General features: G+C 41.3%; 1 protein-coding gene across 3 annotated transcripts in view; it reads right to left on the bottom strand.

Annotated features, from left to right (window-relative positions):
* Positions 1–19,298, bottom strand: part of tmcc2 (transmembrane and coiled-coil domain family 2) — a 161,953-nt gene that overhangs the window by 94,613 nt on the left and 48,042 nt on the right. The window contains exon 1 of one of the 3 annotated variants that reach the window (XM_078546412.1): positions 8,701–8,825. The exons of the other annotated variants lie outside the window; for them this stretch is intronic. Coding sequence (XP_078402538.1) covers positions 8,701–8,736 — 36 coding nt within the window. The 5' untranslated portion in view covers positions 8,737–8,825. Of the gene's footprint in view, positions 1–8,700; positions 8,826–19,298 lie in introns of those variants that run through there. 3 annotated transcript variants of the gene reach the window in all.

Genomic DNA, 19,298 nt, shown 5'->3' with positions numbered 1-19,298 from the left:
GAAAGATCCCAGTCACTATTTGCAGAGAAAGAAATTTTCAGTCTCCTGGCCAATATTTATCCCCCAATCAAAACTACCAAGATAGATTATAGGGTTGTTTATTAAATCTTTGTTTATAGAACGTTACTGTGTGAAAATTGGCTGTTTGTTTGACTGCATTACGATGAACATCATTCATTGGCTGTGAAAGGCTTTGCAACATCCCAAAGGAGGAGAAAGATATTTAAATATAGTTGCAAATTCTTTTTATCCAAGTTAGCGCAGACAGGGGGTGGAACCTTAGACTTTCATGGTCTGTATGGTCCAACACTGTACCACGCAGTGCAATTACCGCCTGTGATTAAGGAAGCTATAAAAACATGAATGATTGAAACAGAGGTTTTCAGAAGGCATGATCCCTTCACAACTTAATGGCTTGCATTAATAAAGTCTAAACTGTGATCTTATTTTACCACAGAAATTTCAAGCTACTGTTGAGAAGGCTTAGATATTTTTGAATCTTTACTTTAAGAATAAATGCAATGGAGACAGCCAGCTGTACTATCTGTTGTTTACCACAAGAGGTCCATCGTGATCTATGCACAGACAACTGTACCTCTGGTGGCTGAATATAGGCATTGCCTGCCACACAAGTTGAAGTAACCCAGGTTCAGACATTTAGCAACAAGTCAATTTCATCAAACGAACAAAAACATTTTGCTGCTGATTTAGGGCCTGAGCTAGCCATTCTGCATATTTTCCTACATTCTACGACCCATTTTCTACGCTCTTTGATGAAACAGAAATTGATTTAGTTTCTTTTTAAATGCTTCAACTGAGACATTATCAGCTCTGCACTTACTCAACAAGTTGGCGATTCTAAATACATTACTCCTGAAGACAGGTTTAGCTTAGGTCACTTCAGGTGAAAATTATGTTCCAGCATCCACACTACTGACTTCATTATTTCACCGACAAAAAAAAGCAAGAGAGGCAGGGATAGCTCTGCGAACACTGCACAACAGAAAGATCCCTATTGAAACTTGGCCTTTTCAATTGTACTATAGATTTTGAATAGCACCAGACAACATTCTCTTTCTTTGCCTCACTGGAGAGGAAATAAAAAGTGTTAAACATGAGGCATGAATAGAAGGTACTAGTGTTATCTATTGCAAGTAACAGAAGCAGGCATTCTCATTATACTTTATGTGCTACCAGTGACACAAAAGAATTACGATATTGCAAGAATGGCAGCATCCCAAATCTGGAAAGGGTCCAAGGTAGAAATACATGTGCAAGGGCAGGTCTGCTGACTTCTGACGACCACAGGTGAAGAGGCAATCAGATTACTCCACTGTATTATAAAATATACAAAAATGTATACACTGCATAGGTCTGTAGTCTTTACTCACACTTCTTTCATTGACAGGCCTCATGTACCTTCATCCAATTGGCCCTTCATCATCATAAGCAAGCTGAGGCAGGGAGTACCACAAGGCTATTTAATCATGGGAGCCACATCACAACTAAGGCTGACGTAGAATCCATTCATTCGTGTGTGCTCATTGTGCACGCACATACGATTTCCAGCAGGCGCCACTGGAGAAAAATCAAGAGAGCTACATATTTAACATCTTCAATCCTAAATCAGTTAATCTCATGGCCTTGCTTGCTATGACTTGGAGGAAACAGTCGGCGATTTAGGCATACTTGTTGCAGAAAATAAAAATAACTGGGGGATTTAGGTGACTCACAACATGGCACCAACTAGTAGTGGGCTGAATAGCACATGTCATTTTTACCTATTAAATGTAATAGATTCAGGTGTTGCCAATGTCACAAAATCATTACTAAATTGTGACAACAGGAAGTATGTATGTAACTAAACATTACAAATATTATGCCTTTGCATAGATTTTTGCTGCCATACAATTCCTTGGACGCTAGCCACATTGAAGTGGCCATCGCTGCAGTTGTCAGCAAGCTATTCAATAGCACAACCTATTATAATCAAACACAATCCCGTCCCCATCCAAAATCCTCACCCCAATGACTTTCCAGTCATCCATGGATTAACAGTCTGGAGCTAAAGCCTGGGCAATTTTACCTTCTTTTGCCCAGATGCTGAGGACAAATATGGTGCCCCTAGCGTTATATCTGCTAAGATCTGTTAACTTAGCATAGATCAGGAGTTAGACTCAAGACATAGTTCAAATCAACAATTAAAAATTTCCCAATCTAATCCTTTAAATTAATTTTCAACAGACCAGAAAGTTACTAAGAGTCAATTTCTCCCTCAGAAAATAAAATTGAGATTGTTATGGACATTCGAGATGTTCTAAAACCAGTCAATTCATAACGTTAATGCACCTCATACAAGCCAACAAATACATCAGCCTTACAGCTGGAGTCTATCAAAAATGGCCTACATTTCAATACCCATTTTCTCTATTATTTAAATTTCCTATCACATCACTCAATTACTTGTGAAACGAGTTTCTAAATCAGCCTTATGCTCATGCCATATTCACTTTAATTCATTTAAAAAAAAAAGTGATCAGGAGTAGATAATCATAAATGACAGATTACAAGTTCAGAGGCACTATTAGCAGTTTACACATAAGAACCACAAAACTTGCCTTCAATTTCAAAGGGGCACACATTTTGAATTTTGAACCCCAATCACACAACCTTTCTAAAAAGCATACCTGTACACAGACCATCTCTGTGTACTGCATGTAGCATTGAACGGCTTGCAAACAATCCTTTCCGTGTTCAGTAACAGGAATCCATTCTGTACTGCTCTATAATTCCCTAGAACAGAGTGCTTATTGTTAAACCGACATATCTAAAAACACGAAAGCTTAATAGGCTCAGCAGTCTAAAGCAAAGAAGGAACAAATGCCCTGCAATAACCTCTTCAACAACAGATCCATCATGAAGGAATAAGGGAATACTTTTATTTGAAGCAGAGGAATGCCTCATTTGGTTGGCCTTGGCTGTAAAGCCTTTTCAGGCAGAAGTGGAGAGTAAGCCTACTTTTCTATTTTTCATTTACCAAAAAAATTCCTAAGAGTAACATGTACCAATTGGGTGAGCATGGTTAAAGAAGTCCATGAACATCATTCTCCTGTGCTTAGATATAATTCTGTGCCTCTTGGCTCTTGTGTGTCATTGGAAGCCAACATGCACGTCACCCCAGGATTTCTGTGTTTGTCAGCTGAATGGAGAACAGTAAATTTATACTTGGCAGCACTACCCAGCATGTGAGGCTGTGCTGCAGTCATGTAAAACAGTCATGATAGATAAAACAGATTCTTGATAGATAGCAGATCACCAAGTCAAAATAGAGGCAAGATATCTTGAGAAAAATGGGGATGAACTAGCCTGAAGATGTTTATGCTTACTGATAAATAAGTCCAAATAAGACCTACTAGTTAAAGGAAGGACAGGAAACTGGGAAAAGGTCCTGTTAAGTGAAGTTAAGAGTGAGGGGTAGAGAGAAAGGCTACAAGCTTCAGATTTAAAGTGAAAACAGCTTGCAAGAGGCAAGAAGGTTCAAAGAGACAACTGAAGGTCTATAACTCTATGCCATGGGCATGTGAAGCAGTGGTGTACTGTTAACACTGAGTTGGTGAGAGAGAGTGCATGGAAGACAGCTTGAATGCATGTGGTGACCCAGGGAAGAAGAACATCAGAAGGAGAGTTCGAAACCCTGGAGGTGAACCCTTCTGGAAGGCATCTGAGAGAAAACGTTGGTTTGGGAGAAGATTCCAAGGCGAGGTCCTGGAGAGTGGAGATTGGAATCCCTCGTGTGAAAGACAGAATTCAGTGAGACTGGTTGAGTCAGTGTGTCAAGCGTCTAGAGAGAGTTGAGGAGAGATCCATAACATCCATTTGAGGTGGCTTCTGTCACTTGGTTTCAGTGTGGTGTGTCTGACAGGGTACCATAGGTTTACATGGACTATGTTCTTACTGTGAACATTAGAGTATAAGATAGCTTTTGTAACTCGCATTATCCTTATAAATCTGTATACATCTGTAAAGTTATAATTGTGGGTGAAGCAGTGTCCTAACATTGTTTATCTTTTCTTGTTGGATAAATGTTTTATTCTTGTGTTAAAAGTTCATCAGCTGACTCCTATGCCTCTGTTCAGTAGCAACTCTCCACATTTCTAAATCAAAATAAAAGTTAGGATCTATCAATCTGGGTTCCACTCTGGCATCAGGCTTGTCCAGGGGTAACCTCAGCTTGGATCATAAGAATTCTTCCCACCAAAGTGCATGACCTCACACTTAGCTAGATTAAACTCCATCTGCCAAGTTTTTGCCTGCTCACTCAACCTATCTATATCCCCTTGCGGATTCCTTATGTCCTCATCACAACATGCCCTCCCACCTAGTTTGGTATTGGCAGCAAATTTGATACATTACAATCTGCCCCCTCCTCCAAGTCATTAATATAGATGTTAAATAATTGAGGCACTATGACCGATCCTTGTGGCACTCCACTAGTTAGGTCTTTCCAATCTGAAAAAGACCCATTAATCCTGACATCCTGTTTTCTGTGTGTTAACCAATCCTCAATCCATGCTAATACATTACCCAGGATTGAATTGCAACAACAAAAGAAAAACCAATTGGTAAGAGAGACTTTGGAAGCCAAAGTTAGCACAAATGACCCAAATATTTACATTAGCAGTATAAAACTTGATTTGAACACCCTTTTCTCAGAGCTAAAAAAGGGCAACAGCAGTTCAAAAACGGTGTCTGTTCAGTGAGCTCTCTTGACACTGATGTTCCAACCAACATGGGGTGCCAAAGTTGGGTTCTGAGATGGGTAGCTGGAATGCCTACATGTTTCAGATGGGGAGCCATCTATAACATACAAATATGATAGCTATGAATGCTTGTGGATGGGGTGCCAACAAGTGGGCTGCTGTGTCCTGGACGATGTCAAGTTTCTTGAGTTTTGTGGGAGCTGCACTCATCCAGGCAAGTAGGGAGTATTCCATCACACTCTTGACTTGTGCCTTCTAGATGGTGGACAAGCTTTGGGAGTCAGGTGGTGAGTTACTCTTCACAGGATTCCTAGCCTCTGCCCTGCTCTAGTAGCCACAGTATTCATATGGCTGGTCCAGTTCAGTTTCTGGTCAATGGTAGCCACTAGGATTGATCGTGGGGGATTCAGTGATGGTAATGCCATTGAACGTCAAAGGGCGATGGTTAGATTCTCTCTTGTTAGAGATGGTCATTGTCTGGCACTTGTGGCATGAATGTTGCTTACCACTTGTCAGCCCAAGCCAGAATATTGTCCAGGTCATGCTGCATTTGGACATGGAATGCTTCAGCATCTGAGGAGTCACAAATGGTGCTGAGCATTCAAACGTCCCCACTTCTGACAATGTGATGGAAGGAAGGTCATGAAGAAGCAGCTGATGATGGTTGGACCGAGGACACCACACTGAGGAACTCCTGCAGTGAAGCCCTGGAGCTGAGATGACTGACCTCCGCAACCACAACCATCTTCCTTTGTGCTAGGTGTGACTCCAACCAGTGGAGAGTTTTCTCCTGATTCCCATTGACTCCAGTTTTGCTTGGAGGAGGCCGAGATGGATCATCCATTCGGCACTTCTGGGTGAAGATTGTAGCAAACGCTTCAGCCTCATCTTTTGCTCCCCCATCACTGAGGTTGGGGATATTTGTGGAGCCTCCTCCTCCAGTGAGTTGTTTAACTGTCTATCGCCATTCAAGACTGGATGTGGCATTACTACAGAGCTTAGATCAGATCCGCTGGTTGTGGGATCGCTTAGCTCTGTCTATTACTCGCTGCTTATGCCATTTGGCATGCAAGTCGTCCTGTGTTATAGCTTCACCAGATTGATATCTCATTTTTAGGTATGACTGGTGCTGCTCCTGGCATGCCCTCCTGCACTCTTAATTAAACCAGGGTTGATCCCCTGGCTTGATGGTAATGGTAGAGTGGGGGACATGCCAGGCCATGAGGTTACAGATTGCATTTGAGTACACTTCTGCTTTTGCTGATGGCCCACAGCGCCTCACAGATGCCCAGTCTTGATCTGTTCGAAATCTATCCCATTTAGCACGGAGGTAGTGCCACACAACATGATGGAGGATATCCTCATTGTGAAGACAGGACTTTGCCTCCACAACAACTGTGCAGCGGTCACTCTGACCGATACTGTCATGGACAGATGCTTCTGCATCTTGCTCATTATGTTCCAGGGTCCCTTTCCTCCCCAAGTCTTCCTTTTCTCGAACAATCTTTCCATATGCTAGCTAGCAGGGAAAAACTGAAACAATCCTCTCCCAGCCTATAAATGATGATGGTCTTCAGTTACCTCATCCCCACTCTGAAACCCTTTGTTCTAAAATCTTCTGTCTTTCAAAATTCTTCTTAAAGTTATTTCTTCTGCTGCTTTCAGTTACCTTTCTTGACTAACACCTCTAATTTCTGCTCTATTACTGCCTGGTGCGACAGAGAACTGTGAACTTCCTTGGGGTATTTTGTTATGTTGAAGGCTATACCAATATATATTGTTGGCCTAGAGCAGTGGTTCTCAAACTTGTTTATCCGTTGACCACTTAGGTGGGGCAAAAGATCCCACAAGCCACCACCAGTCCTGCCCCACTTGCTTTCTCTTGCCGCCACATAAAAACTTAATTAACAGGAAGAATGACACTGCTTTTGATGAGACAATAATGCGGTTACATCTGATTCCAAGCTGGAGAACTTGAGACTCAAGTTGGGCTCCATGTTCAGCCAGTTCCTCCTCTGTTTTCAGCCCCACAAGTTTTGAAAATCCAATATTGCAACACTATGTTCTAACAGTAACATAACGCTTGTTTCTAAAGCCACATGGTTATTGTCCCCGTGAATGACGATTTATGTCACACGCATAGGAGCAAGTATGTTTGTGTAAAGCCACGCAAGTAGTGGGGATGACGGCTCTCGCCTCCTCTCGTATGGCAGCCATGGCATTGTGTGTCAATGAGTTGCATTTTGGACCAGCCCACTTGGAGGGCCCTCATGGACCACTGCACCACATTTTGAGAACCACTGGTCTAGAGATGTCGTAATTTCTGTCATCTTAGGTGACAAAAGAACGTGTTGGCCATTCAGGGCTAATCATCAAACCTAGGCTATACATAACACAACACAGCAGAGAACAGAGCAGCAAGTAGGTTTAATGGCAGCTCACCCTGCTTATCAAAACAACAATCTAAATGTTTACCTGATTAATAGTACTGGAAAAAGTCCAAAATTCCACATGAAATGCAACCAATGATATATTTCGTCTTCTCTGCTCTTTTCAATCTTGGCTGAGGATGGCAAGTGGAGAGATATGCCCTAAAGAGATTTGGCTCTTCACTTTGTTCTTGGTAAAAAAAAATAAGCTATTAAGTGGCATAAAGGATTGATGACATCAACTGCCTCTCTGTTTTTAAATGCAAGTTTAAGGCTTTTCAATTTCAAAGAAGCTGACAACTTTTAACTGTATTGGATAGTTGAGTGATTTTGTCTTTTTAAACATTTCCTGGGGCATTAAGAGAATTTAGCTGTTCCTGATTTGTTTGCCTAGATTTAGCAGAATTGCACACACACAAATTGGAAAAACTCATAAGTACTATCTGGAGATTACATTAACCCTGCTAACTGGAAGTGGGCCAATTTGCGTATAAAAAGCAAAATGGAAGATCTGATAAAAATAGCAACTGGATACCTCTCAAACGTTGAACTAGTAACAAAGTTTGCTTCAGCTCTGGGGTGTCCAGTTCCCTATCTACCAGCCATACTTGTAGTATCAATTGTTTGCAATTGAATATATTCATCCTGGAGACTGTTTCATTTTGAGGAAGGCAATTGTGTTTCACTCTACAACATGCGAGTCTACCAGTATAGAGGTCAAGCACCAATACAGGTTAATAACTTTCATTGTATCTATTCACCCATTAACCAAACAGTCATTGTTGAAAACCTTTCATCCTAACCTCTGATAAGAGTCCTGTTATCAAGGGCTTGAATTTGTGACAAAACGGGTGGGATATGATTCCTAAAATATCAGGAACGTTGAGCAATAAAATGCAGTAAAAATAGCAAGTTTTTTTCTAGTCACCACTGAACATGTCAGTAAATAGAAATGGCACAGTTCTCAGAGATCTCCGTTCCGATCAAGGGGAAACTGAAATCAGCAAAACAAAAGATGTGGTTAGTTGAGGGAAGTGCAAGTGAAATGCTGCTTCACTTGAAAGGAGTGTTTGGGCCCTTGGACGGTGAGGAGAGAGGAAGTGAAGGGGCAGGTGTTGCATCTTCTGCGGTTGCATGGGAAGGTGCCGTAGGAGGGGGTTGAGGAGTAGGGGGTGATGGAGGAGTTCTGTTGAAGGGTCACGAGGACTCGAAACCTCAACTGTGCTCTTCTCCGCCGATGCTGCCAGACCTGCTGAGTTTTTCCAGGTATTTCTGTTTCTGTTTTGGATTTCCAGCATCCGCAGTTCTTTGCTTTTATAAAAGATGTGGTTATCTTTCTGCGCACCGTCATTTTGATGATTCTTACATTGTCTTTTTACAGGTGTTGTGCTAATGTGTGCCAACTTCTGGTCAGTTGACAAAATATTAGCTTTCAAAAGAGTTAATGATCTGGATCACCGTAAAAATGTAACAAGTACAGAAAGATCAGTATTGATTGTAAATGAAGTTACCTGGATGAAGCGCCATTGCTCATAATGCAAAGGCATCGAGTTTGCAAAAAGGAAAGCCTTGAGATCTCTCGTCGTCCCATTTATTATCTGCTATGAAAGCTGTTGCTCAGGATTGAGTATTTCCCTTGGACAAGAGGATTAGTATGAGATATTCTGGAAGACTTGATGCAAACACAGTCACTATCACTGATGTTATCACAGGAAAAGGCTACAGCATACAGTTGCTTCTAAAACCATATGTTTGCATTCTGAATAGCGTGTCTATTTCCCAAGTGGCAAGCTATACGATATAATGGGGTGCCAAAGCTCCAAGAAGGAACGTGACCAGTTACAAGTTGTGGGACAGATCAGAACCAATGACATGGGAAAGATCCCAATTAAGATTGTGAAGAATTTTTTTTTTATAAGTCATGAAACATGTTAGGAAACTAGGAGGTCATTTGGAATTTTTATTTTATTTTATTCATTCATGGGACGTGGGTATCGCTGGCTGGGCCAGCATTTATTGCTCATCCCTAATTGCCCTTGAGAAGGTGGTGGTAAGCCGTCTTCTTGGACTGTTGCAGTCCATGTGGAGTAGGTACACCCACAGTCAAGAGGGGAGTTCTAGGATTTTGACCCAGCGACAGTGAAGGAACGGCAATACAGTTCCAGGTCAGCATGGTATGTGGCTTGGAGGGGAACTTGCAGGTGGCCATGTTCCCATGCATCTGCTGCTCTTGTCCTTTGAGGTGGTAGAGGTAGTGGGGATGCAAGGTGCCAGATTACTACTTGTGCCACATGTTACCCAAATTAGTGGGGTAAATGTGTAGCTACAGGCATTGTGCAGAAAAAGGATTTCAAATCCTGGAGCATTGAGATCAGTTCTGAAACAGGAGTGAGCTGTACTGGAAAGAGCTGGGGCCAGTATCTTTGCGAAGGAAGGATAGGGCCACAAAGAGGCCAAAAAGGCAATCTTCTACCAGAGAGTGAGGGAATAACAGAGACACTAAATAAATGCTTTGACTCAATCTTCACAAAGGAGATAGATTCTGAGATTGTAAACCATTCGAAACAAGGATAAAATAATTAATTGAAATTGCAATGAAAACAGGAAGTATTGTTAGAATCATATCTCTCAAGACTGAATTTTTCTTTTACAAAAAGGAAGGACATGGCATGGTCTGGATCTTTGGATGCTAACTTGGGATTTTTTTTTTTTAAAAAGGTCATAACTTCACATTGGAACGGTCAACAAGCAGGCCTCTTCCAAGAAATCACCTGACATTTATGGTGCTTGTGGAAGATCTGGTTATTTGTTTTGAACTGCAATCACTTTAATTGATAAAGGAAAAAAAACTAAAAAGGAAGGTTAGTAACTTGCTGGAAATTACATGGGTGAGAGGAAAAAATCTTAAGTTGTGAACCTGCTTGTTTTGAAGGCAGTCTTGTTGGGGAACAAGCTCAGGAAAGAAGTCTGCCCAAGCTGGATCCCACTCTCTACCTTGCCTAAAATTCTGTGTGGCTATCAATCTGTAGCCAGAAAGCCCTCATCTGAGTGTAGCTACTCTGCATTTTGACCTGCAAATCTGAGGCCAGTTGGTGAGATCTTCCAGACATCCACGGGGTCCAACGGCTCATCTTCACACGAGAGAACTCCAGCTCTATGGCGTCAAGACCCTGTGGATTTTATCCTTTATTTTATAACACCCATGCTCCAAAGTCCAAGAGAGACTTGATCTGTTTTTCCTTTGTGTGTGCACATGTGCGTGCCTGCGCGCGCGTCAGTCTGTATGTGCGTGGGTGCGCACATGCGCACGCGTGCCTCTGTTGCATGCCTGCGCTGCCTTTCAGAAGTGATAGTTATACTTCCCGATTACAATTGTGTGTTAACCAGTATTTGCAACTTGTTAAAAGAAGTTTTGTTATAAAATAAATTAATCAATGCGTTTTTGAAACAAGCCTGGTCAGAGTCTCTTTTTTCTGGGTATGAGAAGTATAGATACACAATTGGCCATTTTGGTGAGTAAAAGAAATGTTTAAATTCACAGTATGGCTTGCGGAGTACTGTGGCTTGAAAATTTGTGCACTCCTCCCACCCTGGTCATAACAGTGGCAAAGAAGTTAGTCAAATGTAAATTTTAAAAATCCTCTGACGATTTCTGTCCCAGGATCCTGGTGGAAGATAAAGACAGCATAACAGACTCTGAATACAATTTTCAAAGATTCTATGGAAAGAAAAATGCCACAAAATTGGACGGTAGTAAATTTGAACTTCCCAAAAAAAAGTTAAAAATCACCAAAAATATTTGATTCGGAGTTATAATTCTTCAAATGGCTCAGCAGGTAAAAGCAAAATTCCATGCAGCACTGTATTATAAATCATTGCAAGATTTCCAGCTTAATTTCTGGTCTGTGTAGTATCAGCGAGGACATAAAAACAGAGAATGATGGAAAAACTCAGCAGGTCTGACAGCATCTATGGAGAGAGAAACAGAGTTAACGTTTCGAGTCTGTTTGACTCTTCTCCAGAGCTAGAAAATTTGTGCATTCCTCCCACCCCGGTCATAACAGTACCAAAGAAGTTTGCCAAATCTAAATTTTAAAAATCACTAACATCTGATGAAGAGCTCCGAAGCAGAGTCAGAGAGACCTGAAACGTTAACTCTGTTTCTCTCTCCACAGATGCTGTCAGACCTGCTGAGCTTTTCCAGCATTTTCTGTTTTTATTTCAGATTTTCAGCATCCACAGTATTTTGCTTTTTCAGCGAGGACATAATTGTCTGAGGTATGCATGGATAAAGGGGTAAAATATAATCCTGTTCCTGGGCATTATCCTCCTGGGGAGTATGCCCATATGGACATTGAGTGAGCTAGGGATTATCACTGACATCCCTCAGCCATTTTGGTCCTCCGATTGGATTTTTTCTAAGTTTCTTGAGGAAAAGATAAAGGACTTATCTCTATTCACCTGCTGTTACCAATGAGATTCATGAATTCCAAATAGCATTCATGCAGTGGCTTCATTTAGAATGGAGGCAAAAAGGAAGTATCCAATGCAGAACATAACCACAAAAACATCTCACAGACAAGTGATAGTGGATTAAGATAAAGAAAACATTTTGAAGCTTTCAAAAATATTGATGTTTTGCTTAGAAGCCATTTGAACCCCAGTCCCCTAGCACACAAGATAAACTCAATGTTAGGCCCGATTCTTCTGAAGCTTCCAAGCATAATATATGAAAATAAACTGCAATTAATTTTCACTGAAATGTTCAGTGCACTCCGAGGACTATCTAGAAAGCAAGTGTAAAATCCTTCTCAGTGGCTACAGGAGCTATAAATCTTCAACCTCCATTTAATAAGCAACACTTATAGGTCATGACTGACAATTGCAAGCTAACATGCACCGTGTTGTCACAGTCCTTGAACTGAAAGATCTAACCAACGTTAGCTCAAGACCATCACATGTGATAATGTATTTAAAACCGTTTTTTCCCTCAATTCTGTGTTCCTTAAAATAAAGGCATATCACTACAGAAGAATCACATGCTTTCTACTGCAGGCAGTTAACATCTGTCCTGAGCACACCAAGGTCAAGCCAAACACAGTTAGATGCAGACTAACGCTCCCTATATTAAGCTGCAGCTAAGTGTCACATCCTTACCTCAGAAAAGCAGCTATTAGTGTTAGGGTAGCATTTTGCCACTTTTTGCAACTATCATGCTGTAGCCTCTGAGTGAGAATGACAACTTAGTATTAAATTAGAAAAGAAAATTTGCTTTTTCTGTAGTACCTTTCACACCGTCAGGCCATCCCAAAGCATTTTACAGACGATTAAATAGAACTGACGTTTAGACACTGTTAGATGGAAACATGGCAGTCATTTTAAGCACAGCAAAGTCCCGGGAACAGCAGTGAGATAACAATCAGAGAATCTGATGGTTGAGAGATAAACATTGGCCAGGACATTAAGGAAAACACTTGCTCTTCTAATATTCCATGGGATCTTTTATATCCACCCTCGAGGAGAAGTCTCAGTTCCAACAGTTTGACACTCTTGTCAGCACTTCATTGTAATGCCAGCTTAGATTACTTACCACGGTCTCTAGAGTGGGGCTTGTGCCCATGATGTGCTAAACTAAAAGAGATTGCCACCAATGACCAAGCCTCATTAATGCTACATTAAACACTCTTGTGTGTTTTAGGGCCATTCCCTACACACCATGACTACTCAGGCTTATTTCACACAGAGCTGGGACCAGCGAGAACAGTCTGGACTGGATTTAAACCCAGGTTCCAGAGGAGAAAGGCCAGTGTCTAAACCACAAGAGCATGTGGGGAATATTTTATTCCCTATGATGCAACAAAACAACTTGCATGAATTACACACCTTTATTGTACTAGGGAGTAACATTACTAAACAAAATTTAACGCTGAGCCAGATGAGGTGATAGATCAGGTGAAAGTAGGTAGGTTTGATGGTAGTTTTTAAGAAGCATCTTAAAGTAGAGAGAGATAGACAGCCAGAGGGGTTTAGGGAGGGATTTCCAGTGCTCAGGGCTCACGCAACAGGTGGCAGAGTCAACAATGGTGGAGCAATTAAAATCAGGGGTGTGCAAGAGGTCAGGGTTGGAGAAGTGCAGAGATTGTAGAGGGGTGTAGGAAGTTACAAATATAGGGAAGGACAAGGTCATATAGGAATTAGAAAACAAACATAAGAATTTTGAAATTGAGACATTGCATTAACTGACAATAGTTTGTACAGGCTCTTCTGAAGTCAAATACAACAGGAGGCTTTTCTCCCAAACATTACAAAGAAATTAACTAAAACTTGAATAAATAGTTTAAGAAGATTTCCCCATTTAAAGGAAAGCTATAAAGGTTCATTTATAGAAGAAACAGCTAGTTTTAAAAAAAATAACCTCATGTTACATGAACGACCTGGGATTGCAAATTGTAAATTTTCAATTCACTGATTTACCCTGATTGAATTTCGTAGGTCTGCAGTTTAAACAACTGTTTTTGCCTCATTTATGGATAAGTTTTAAAACACAAAATAAAAATCCTCATTAATACTTCTCAAGGGAGTTCAGTGAGAAGGGGAGGGAGGTGCTCCTTTGCTTTTTCTAACTTTTCCACCCTGCAGTAATTGGTTCTTGCTCTACTACAGGGAAGAAGCTAGCTGATTGGTGAGTATCTGGTGAGTATCCTCTAAGTGGTTAAGGGCTACTCTATTCATAAGGTTCAAATAATGTAGGAATTTGAGTTAAGATTAGATATAATTTAAAAAAATAATAATTGAATAAAATAGTTAAGTAATTAAAGCACATAAGGATGGCTTGAGAGGTGGTGTTTCATGACTGCAGCATATGGGAGCTAATGGGCCCATGTGCTTCAGTAAGTGCCTGCAGCTTGAGGAGCTTCAGCTCAGTCACTGAGTTGGAGGCTGAGCTGCAGACACTGCAACGTATCAGGGAGCAGTAAAATTACCTGGACACTTTGTACCAGGAAGCAGTCACACCCCTTAGGATAGAGTCTTCTGATTTGGAAGGAGTCAGGGACAAAAGGATGTGACTGCAAGTGAGGCAGGTAAGGGGAACCAGAGGGCAGGAGTGTCAGCTTCTGCAATTATCCAACAGGTTTGAGTTTCTGTCAGCTTTGTTTGGATGCGAGTGGGGGCTGCAGGGTGGATGAGCTGACTGACCATGGCATTGTGGTACAAGAGGCCATACAAGTGGGAGTGGGGGGAGCAAAAGGAATGTAGTGATGGTAGGGGGCAGTATAGTAAGGGGGATTGACACTGTTATCTGCAGCAAAGAGCAAGAGTCCAGAAGGATATGTTGCCTGCCCGGTGCCAAGGTTCAGGACATTTGCTCAGGGCTGAAGACGAACTTACACAGGGGGAGGGTCCAGTTGTCGTGGCCCATGTAGATACCAATAACATAGGCAAGATGAAGAAGGAGGTTCTGCAAAATCAGGATGAGGAGTGAGGCACTAAATTAAGAAGCAGAACCTCAAGGGTAATAATCCCTGGATCTGGATTATTATCTGAGCCATGTGCAAATTGGCATAGGACAAATAAGATTAAAGAAATGAACTCATGGCTCAAAGGCTGGCGAGGGAGAAGTGGGTTCCGGTTCATGGGGCACTGGCGCCAGTACTGGGGAAAGTGGTGGCTGTACCGTTGGGACGGTCTACACCTGAACCATGCTGGGGCTGGTGTTTTTGCAAGTCGCATATCGAGGCAAGTAGAGAGGGCTTTAAACTAAATAATGGGGACAAGTTATCAAATTTGGGAAGATGTGGTAAACTCAAAGAGTAGAGTCAAGGCAAGAGAGAAAGATACTAATATGGGAAATGATAAACAGACCATGACAGGAAGGGACAGAGAGGACAAATCTAAGAGTAAATCAGCAGATAAGGCTCGACGTTACAAAAATAATATAAGGACAAAACTAAGGCTCTGCATCTTAACGCAGGCAGCATTTAAATCAGATGAACTGATCGGACAAATAGAAATAACTAAGTATGATCTGATAGCTATTTCAGAGACATGGTTACAGGATGACATAGATCAGGACCTGAATGTTGAAGGGTACATGGCATTTAGGAAGGACAGGAAGTTTGGAAAAGGTGGAGGGATGGCTCTGTTAATTAATGATGATGCTCCCCCCACTCCCACTTGTATGGCCTCTTGTACCACAATGCCATGGTCAGTCAGCTCATCCACCCTGCAGCCCCCACTCGCATCCAAACAAAGCTGACAGAAACTCAAACCTGTTGGATAATTGCAGGTAATGATGGTATTAACACATTAGAGAGGGATGACCCAAGTTCAGGAAACCAGGATGTAGAATCAGTTTGAGTCGATATGAGAAATGATAAAAGGCAAGAGGTCATTTGTGGGAGTGGTGTACAGGCCTCCTAATTTTAACTACACGGTAGGACAGAGTATAAAGGAAAAGATGATAGGAGGTTGTCAGAAAGGTACAGTGATAATCATGGAGGATTTCAATCTATATATAGACTGGAAAATTCAGATGGGCAAAGGTAGCACAGATGACGAGTTCATTTTTTAAAATTCATTCATGGGATGTGGGCTTTGCTGGCTGGGCCAGCATTTATTGCCCATCCATGGTTGCCCTTGAGAAGGTGGTGGTAAGCTGTCTTCTTGAACTGCTGCAGTCCATGTGGTGTGGGTACACACACAGTGCTTACTTTGTAGCAGCTTTGTTACAACTGAATGGCTTGCTAGGCCATTTCAGAGGGCATTTAAAAGTCAACCACATAGAACATTTTCAGGATAGTTTCTTCGAACAGCACATTCTGGAGCCAACCAGAGAGTAGGCTATACTAAACATGGTATTGTGTAGCAAGATAGGATTAACTGATAACATCCTAGTGAAGGCAGCAATCATAATATGATTGATCTTTACATTCAGTTTGAGGGTCCGAGGCTAGTATTTTAAACTTATTTTTTTTATTATGAGGGTATGAAAGCAGAGCTAGTGAAAGTGAACTGGCAATTTAGGTTAAGGGAAAGGTCAACAGAGACGCAGGGGATGTTTCAAAATATACAGAATAGATACATCCAATGAGAAAAAAACTTCCAAGGGGAAGACCCATCATCCGTGGTTATCTAAAAAAAGTTAAAGACAGTATCAAACAAAAGAAAAATATAATTGCACAAAGACCGATGGCAGCTCTGAAAATTGCACAGAATATAAAGAACAGCAAAGAATGACAAAGATTAGTGAGGGAAAAATTAGAGTACAAGAGGAAGCTAGCTAGAAATATAAAGCCAGACAGTAAGTTTCTATAAATATTTAAAGAAGAAAAGTTACCAAAGTGAGCGTTAGTCCTACAGAAAGTGATTCTGGGGAATTAATAATGGAAAATAAGGAGATAGCAGATGAATTGAACAGGTATTTTGCGTCGCTCTTCACTACAGAGGATACAAGTAACATCACAGAAATAAATCAGGAAATCGAAGGGAGGAAGGAACTCAGGAAAATCACAATCACCAGAGAAGTGATATTGACCAAAATGTTAGATCTCCGGGTCCTGATGGACTTCATCCTTGGGACTTGAAGGAAGTGGCTAGTGAGATAGCTGATGTATTGGTTTTAATTTTCCAAAGCTCACTGGATTCAGGGAAGGTTCTATTAGATTGGAAAATGGCAAACGTAACTCCTTTGTTCAAAAGGAGGGGGGGGAGAGAACGGGACAAAAAGCAGGAAACTACAGGCTAGTTAGCTTAACATCTGTCATGGGGCAAGGTTAGAAGCTATTGTTACAGACGTTATAGCAGGGCACTTAGAAAAATTCCAGGTAATTCGGCAGAGTCAATACGGTTTTGTGAAAAGGAAATCATGTTTAACCAATTTATTGCACCTCTTTAAGGGAGTCACATATGCTGTGGATAAACTGGTGGATGTACTGTACTTAGATTTCCAGAACGCATTTGATAAGGTGCCAAATCAAAGGTTATTGCAGAAAATAAAAGCTCTCAGTGTAGGGGCTAACACATTAGCACAGATAGAAGATTGGCTAGTTAACAGGAAATAGAGAGTAGCCATAAATGGATCTTTTTCTGGTTGGTGGGTTGTAACTTGAGTGGTGTGCCACAGGGATCAATGCTGGGGCCTGAACATTTTACTATTTATATAACTGACTTGGATGAAGAGACCGGTTTGCTGATGATACAAAGATAGGCAGGAAAGTAAGTTGTGAAGAGGATATAAACAGGCTACAAGGTGACATAGATAGGTTAGGCGAGTGGACAAAGATCTGGTAAATGGAGGAAATGTGGGCAAATATGAAATTGTCCATTATGACAGGAGGAATAAAAAAGTAAGCATATTATCCAAATTGAGGGGTTGCAGAGCTCTGAGATTCAGAGGGATCTGGGTGACCTGGTACATGAATCACAAAAGGCTAGTATACGCAGGGACAGCAAGTAATTAGGAAAGCTAATAAAATGTTATCGTTTATTGCAAGGGGAATTGATGACAAAAGGATGGAGGTTATCCTTCAGTTATACAGGGCATTGATGAGACCACATCTGGAGTACTGTGTTTAGTACTGGTCTCCTTATTTAAGGAAGGATGCTAATGTGTTAGAAGCAGTTCAGAGAAGGTTTATTAGACTAACACCAGAAATGGGCAGGTTGCCTTCTTAAGAAAAGTTGGACAGAGTATGCTTATATCTGCTGGAGCTTTTCAAGATCCTGAGAGATCTTGACAGAGTGGGTGTAGAGAGAATGTTTCTTCTTGTGGGAGATTCTAGAACTCGGGGTCAGAGTTTTAAAATAAGAGCCCGCGTATTTAAGACAGATGAGGTGAAATTTTTTTCTCTCAGAGGGCTGTGAGTCTTTGGAACTCTTCCTCAAAAGGCAGTGGAAGGAGAGTCTTTGAATATTTTTAAAGCAGAGCTAGATAGATTCTTGATAAACAAGGAGGTGAAAGGTTATCAGGGATAGACGGCAACGTGGAGTGGAGGTTACACTCACATCAGGCATCATCTTATTGAATGGCAGAGCAGGCTCGAAGGGCTGAGTGGCCTATTCCTGCTCCTAATTCATATGCTCCTATGTATGAAGTACAGTCAATAATCTTTCTACCGTGGCCCTTAGGTAGAAACCTACTTCCTACAATTCCCTGGGAACACAACTTTGTTTATAACTACTTACCAATGAAAATACTTTGGCTGAGAAGAGCCCTGGTTTGATTTTCAGTCAAGTTTTAGGAGGATTAATGACAGTTGATGGGAACTGAACTGTGGGTGGGGGGAGCAGGGAGAGAACAATGAGCCAGGGTTCCCATTTCTAATCATCATCAAACTGGAAAACATGTGGGCATCGATTGAGGGCATGATTGGGCTTGGCTGTGATTGTAATGCCTCCCCAAAAGTCTAATAGCCTGTAGAGCCTGTTGGCAATCACTCACCAGGCTCAGTCTGAAAAAATGGCCATTCGCACACAGTTCTGAAGGATTGCCAGAGCCTACAGAATTGACAACAGGAATTGATAAAAGAACTTCAAATATTTGTATCTTATAACTTAGAATATTTGAGCTATAGAGATGAGGACACTTCCTTAGTGCTCAGTGTTCAGAAAAAAAACTGGCAAATTTTAACGCCGTTAACATTTCTAATATGTCACAAAACATTTGGGATAATGTTGTAACCACAGATTCAAAAAAACAATTCTTCCACATTAATTTACTCACCAACCTGCAGATGTGCTGATTTTGACAAAATGCTGAGCCGTCTTGCAACAAAGCCTTTCAACAAAGTAGATTAACACACTAATTAATTATCCCAAACCCGTTCAAGCAGCCTCAATCCATCTGCGATTGGCTGCAACCATCGACCTCAGGCAGCTGAGGTGCATTGCATTTTATCCCAGTGCGCGTGAGGTTATCAGCATCCTCCGTTCAACAGAGGATTCAAATCTCCTCGGAAACTCAGTTCACATACAGTAATAAATGCATAGATCTGCACTGAAGCTTGATATCGAAATCTAGTGGCAAGTCATGAGTAATCAGGGTCTCATTTCAGTGTTTCAAAGATTTCTCAGTTTTTCTCAAATTGGTCACAGCTTTTTTAATTCAATC

This window comes from Cetorhinus maximus, chromosome 8, assembly GCF_964194155.1.
Source record: "Cetorhinus maximus chromosome 8, sCetMax3.hap1.1, whole genome shotgun sequence".
In the NCBI taxonomy this organism is placed as follows: domain Eukaryota; kingdom Metazoa; phylum Chordata; class Chondrichthyes; order Lamniformes; family Cetorhinidae; genus Cetorhinus; species Cetorhinus maximus.
Note: the sequence above shows the minus strand (reverse complement) of the source record. Positions and strands in the feature narration are given on the sequence as shown.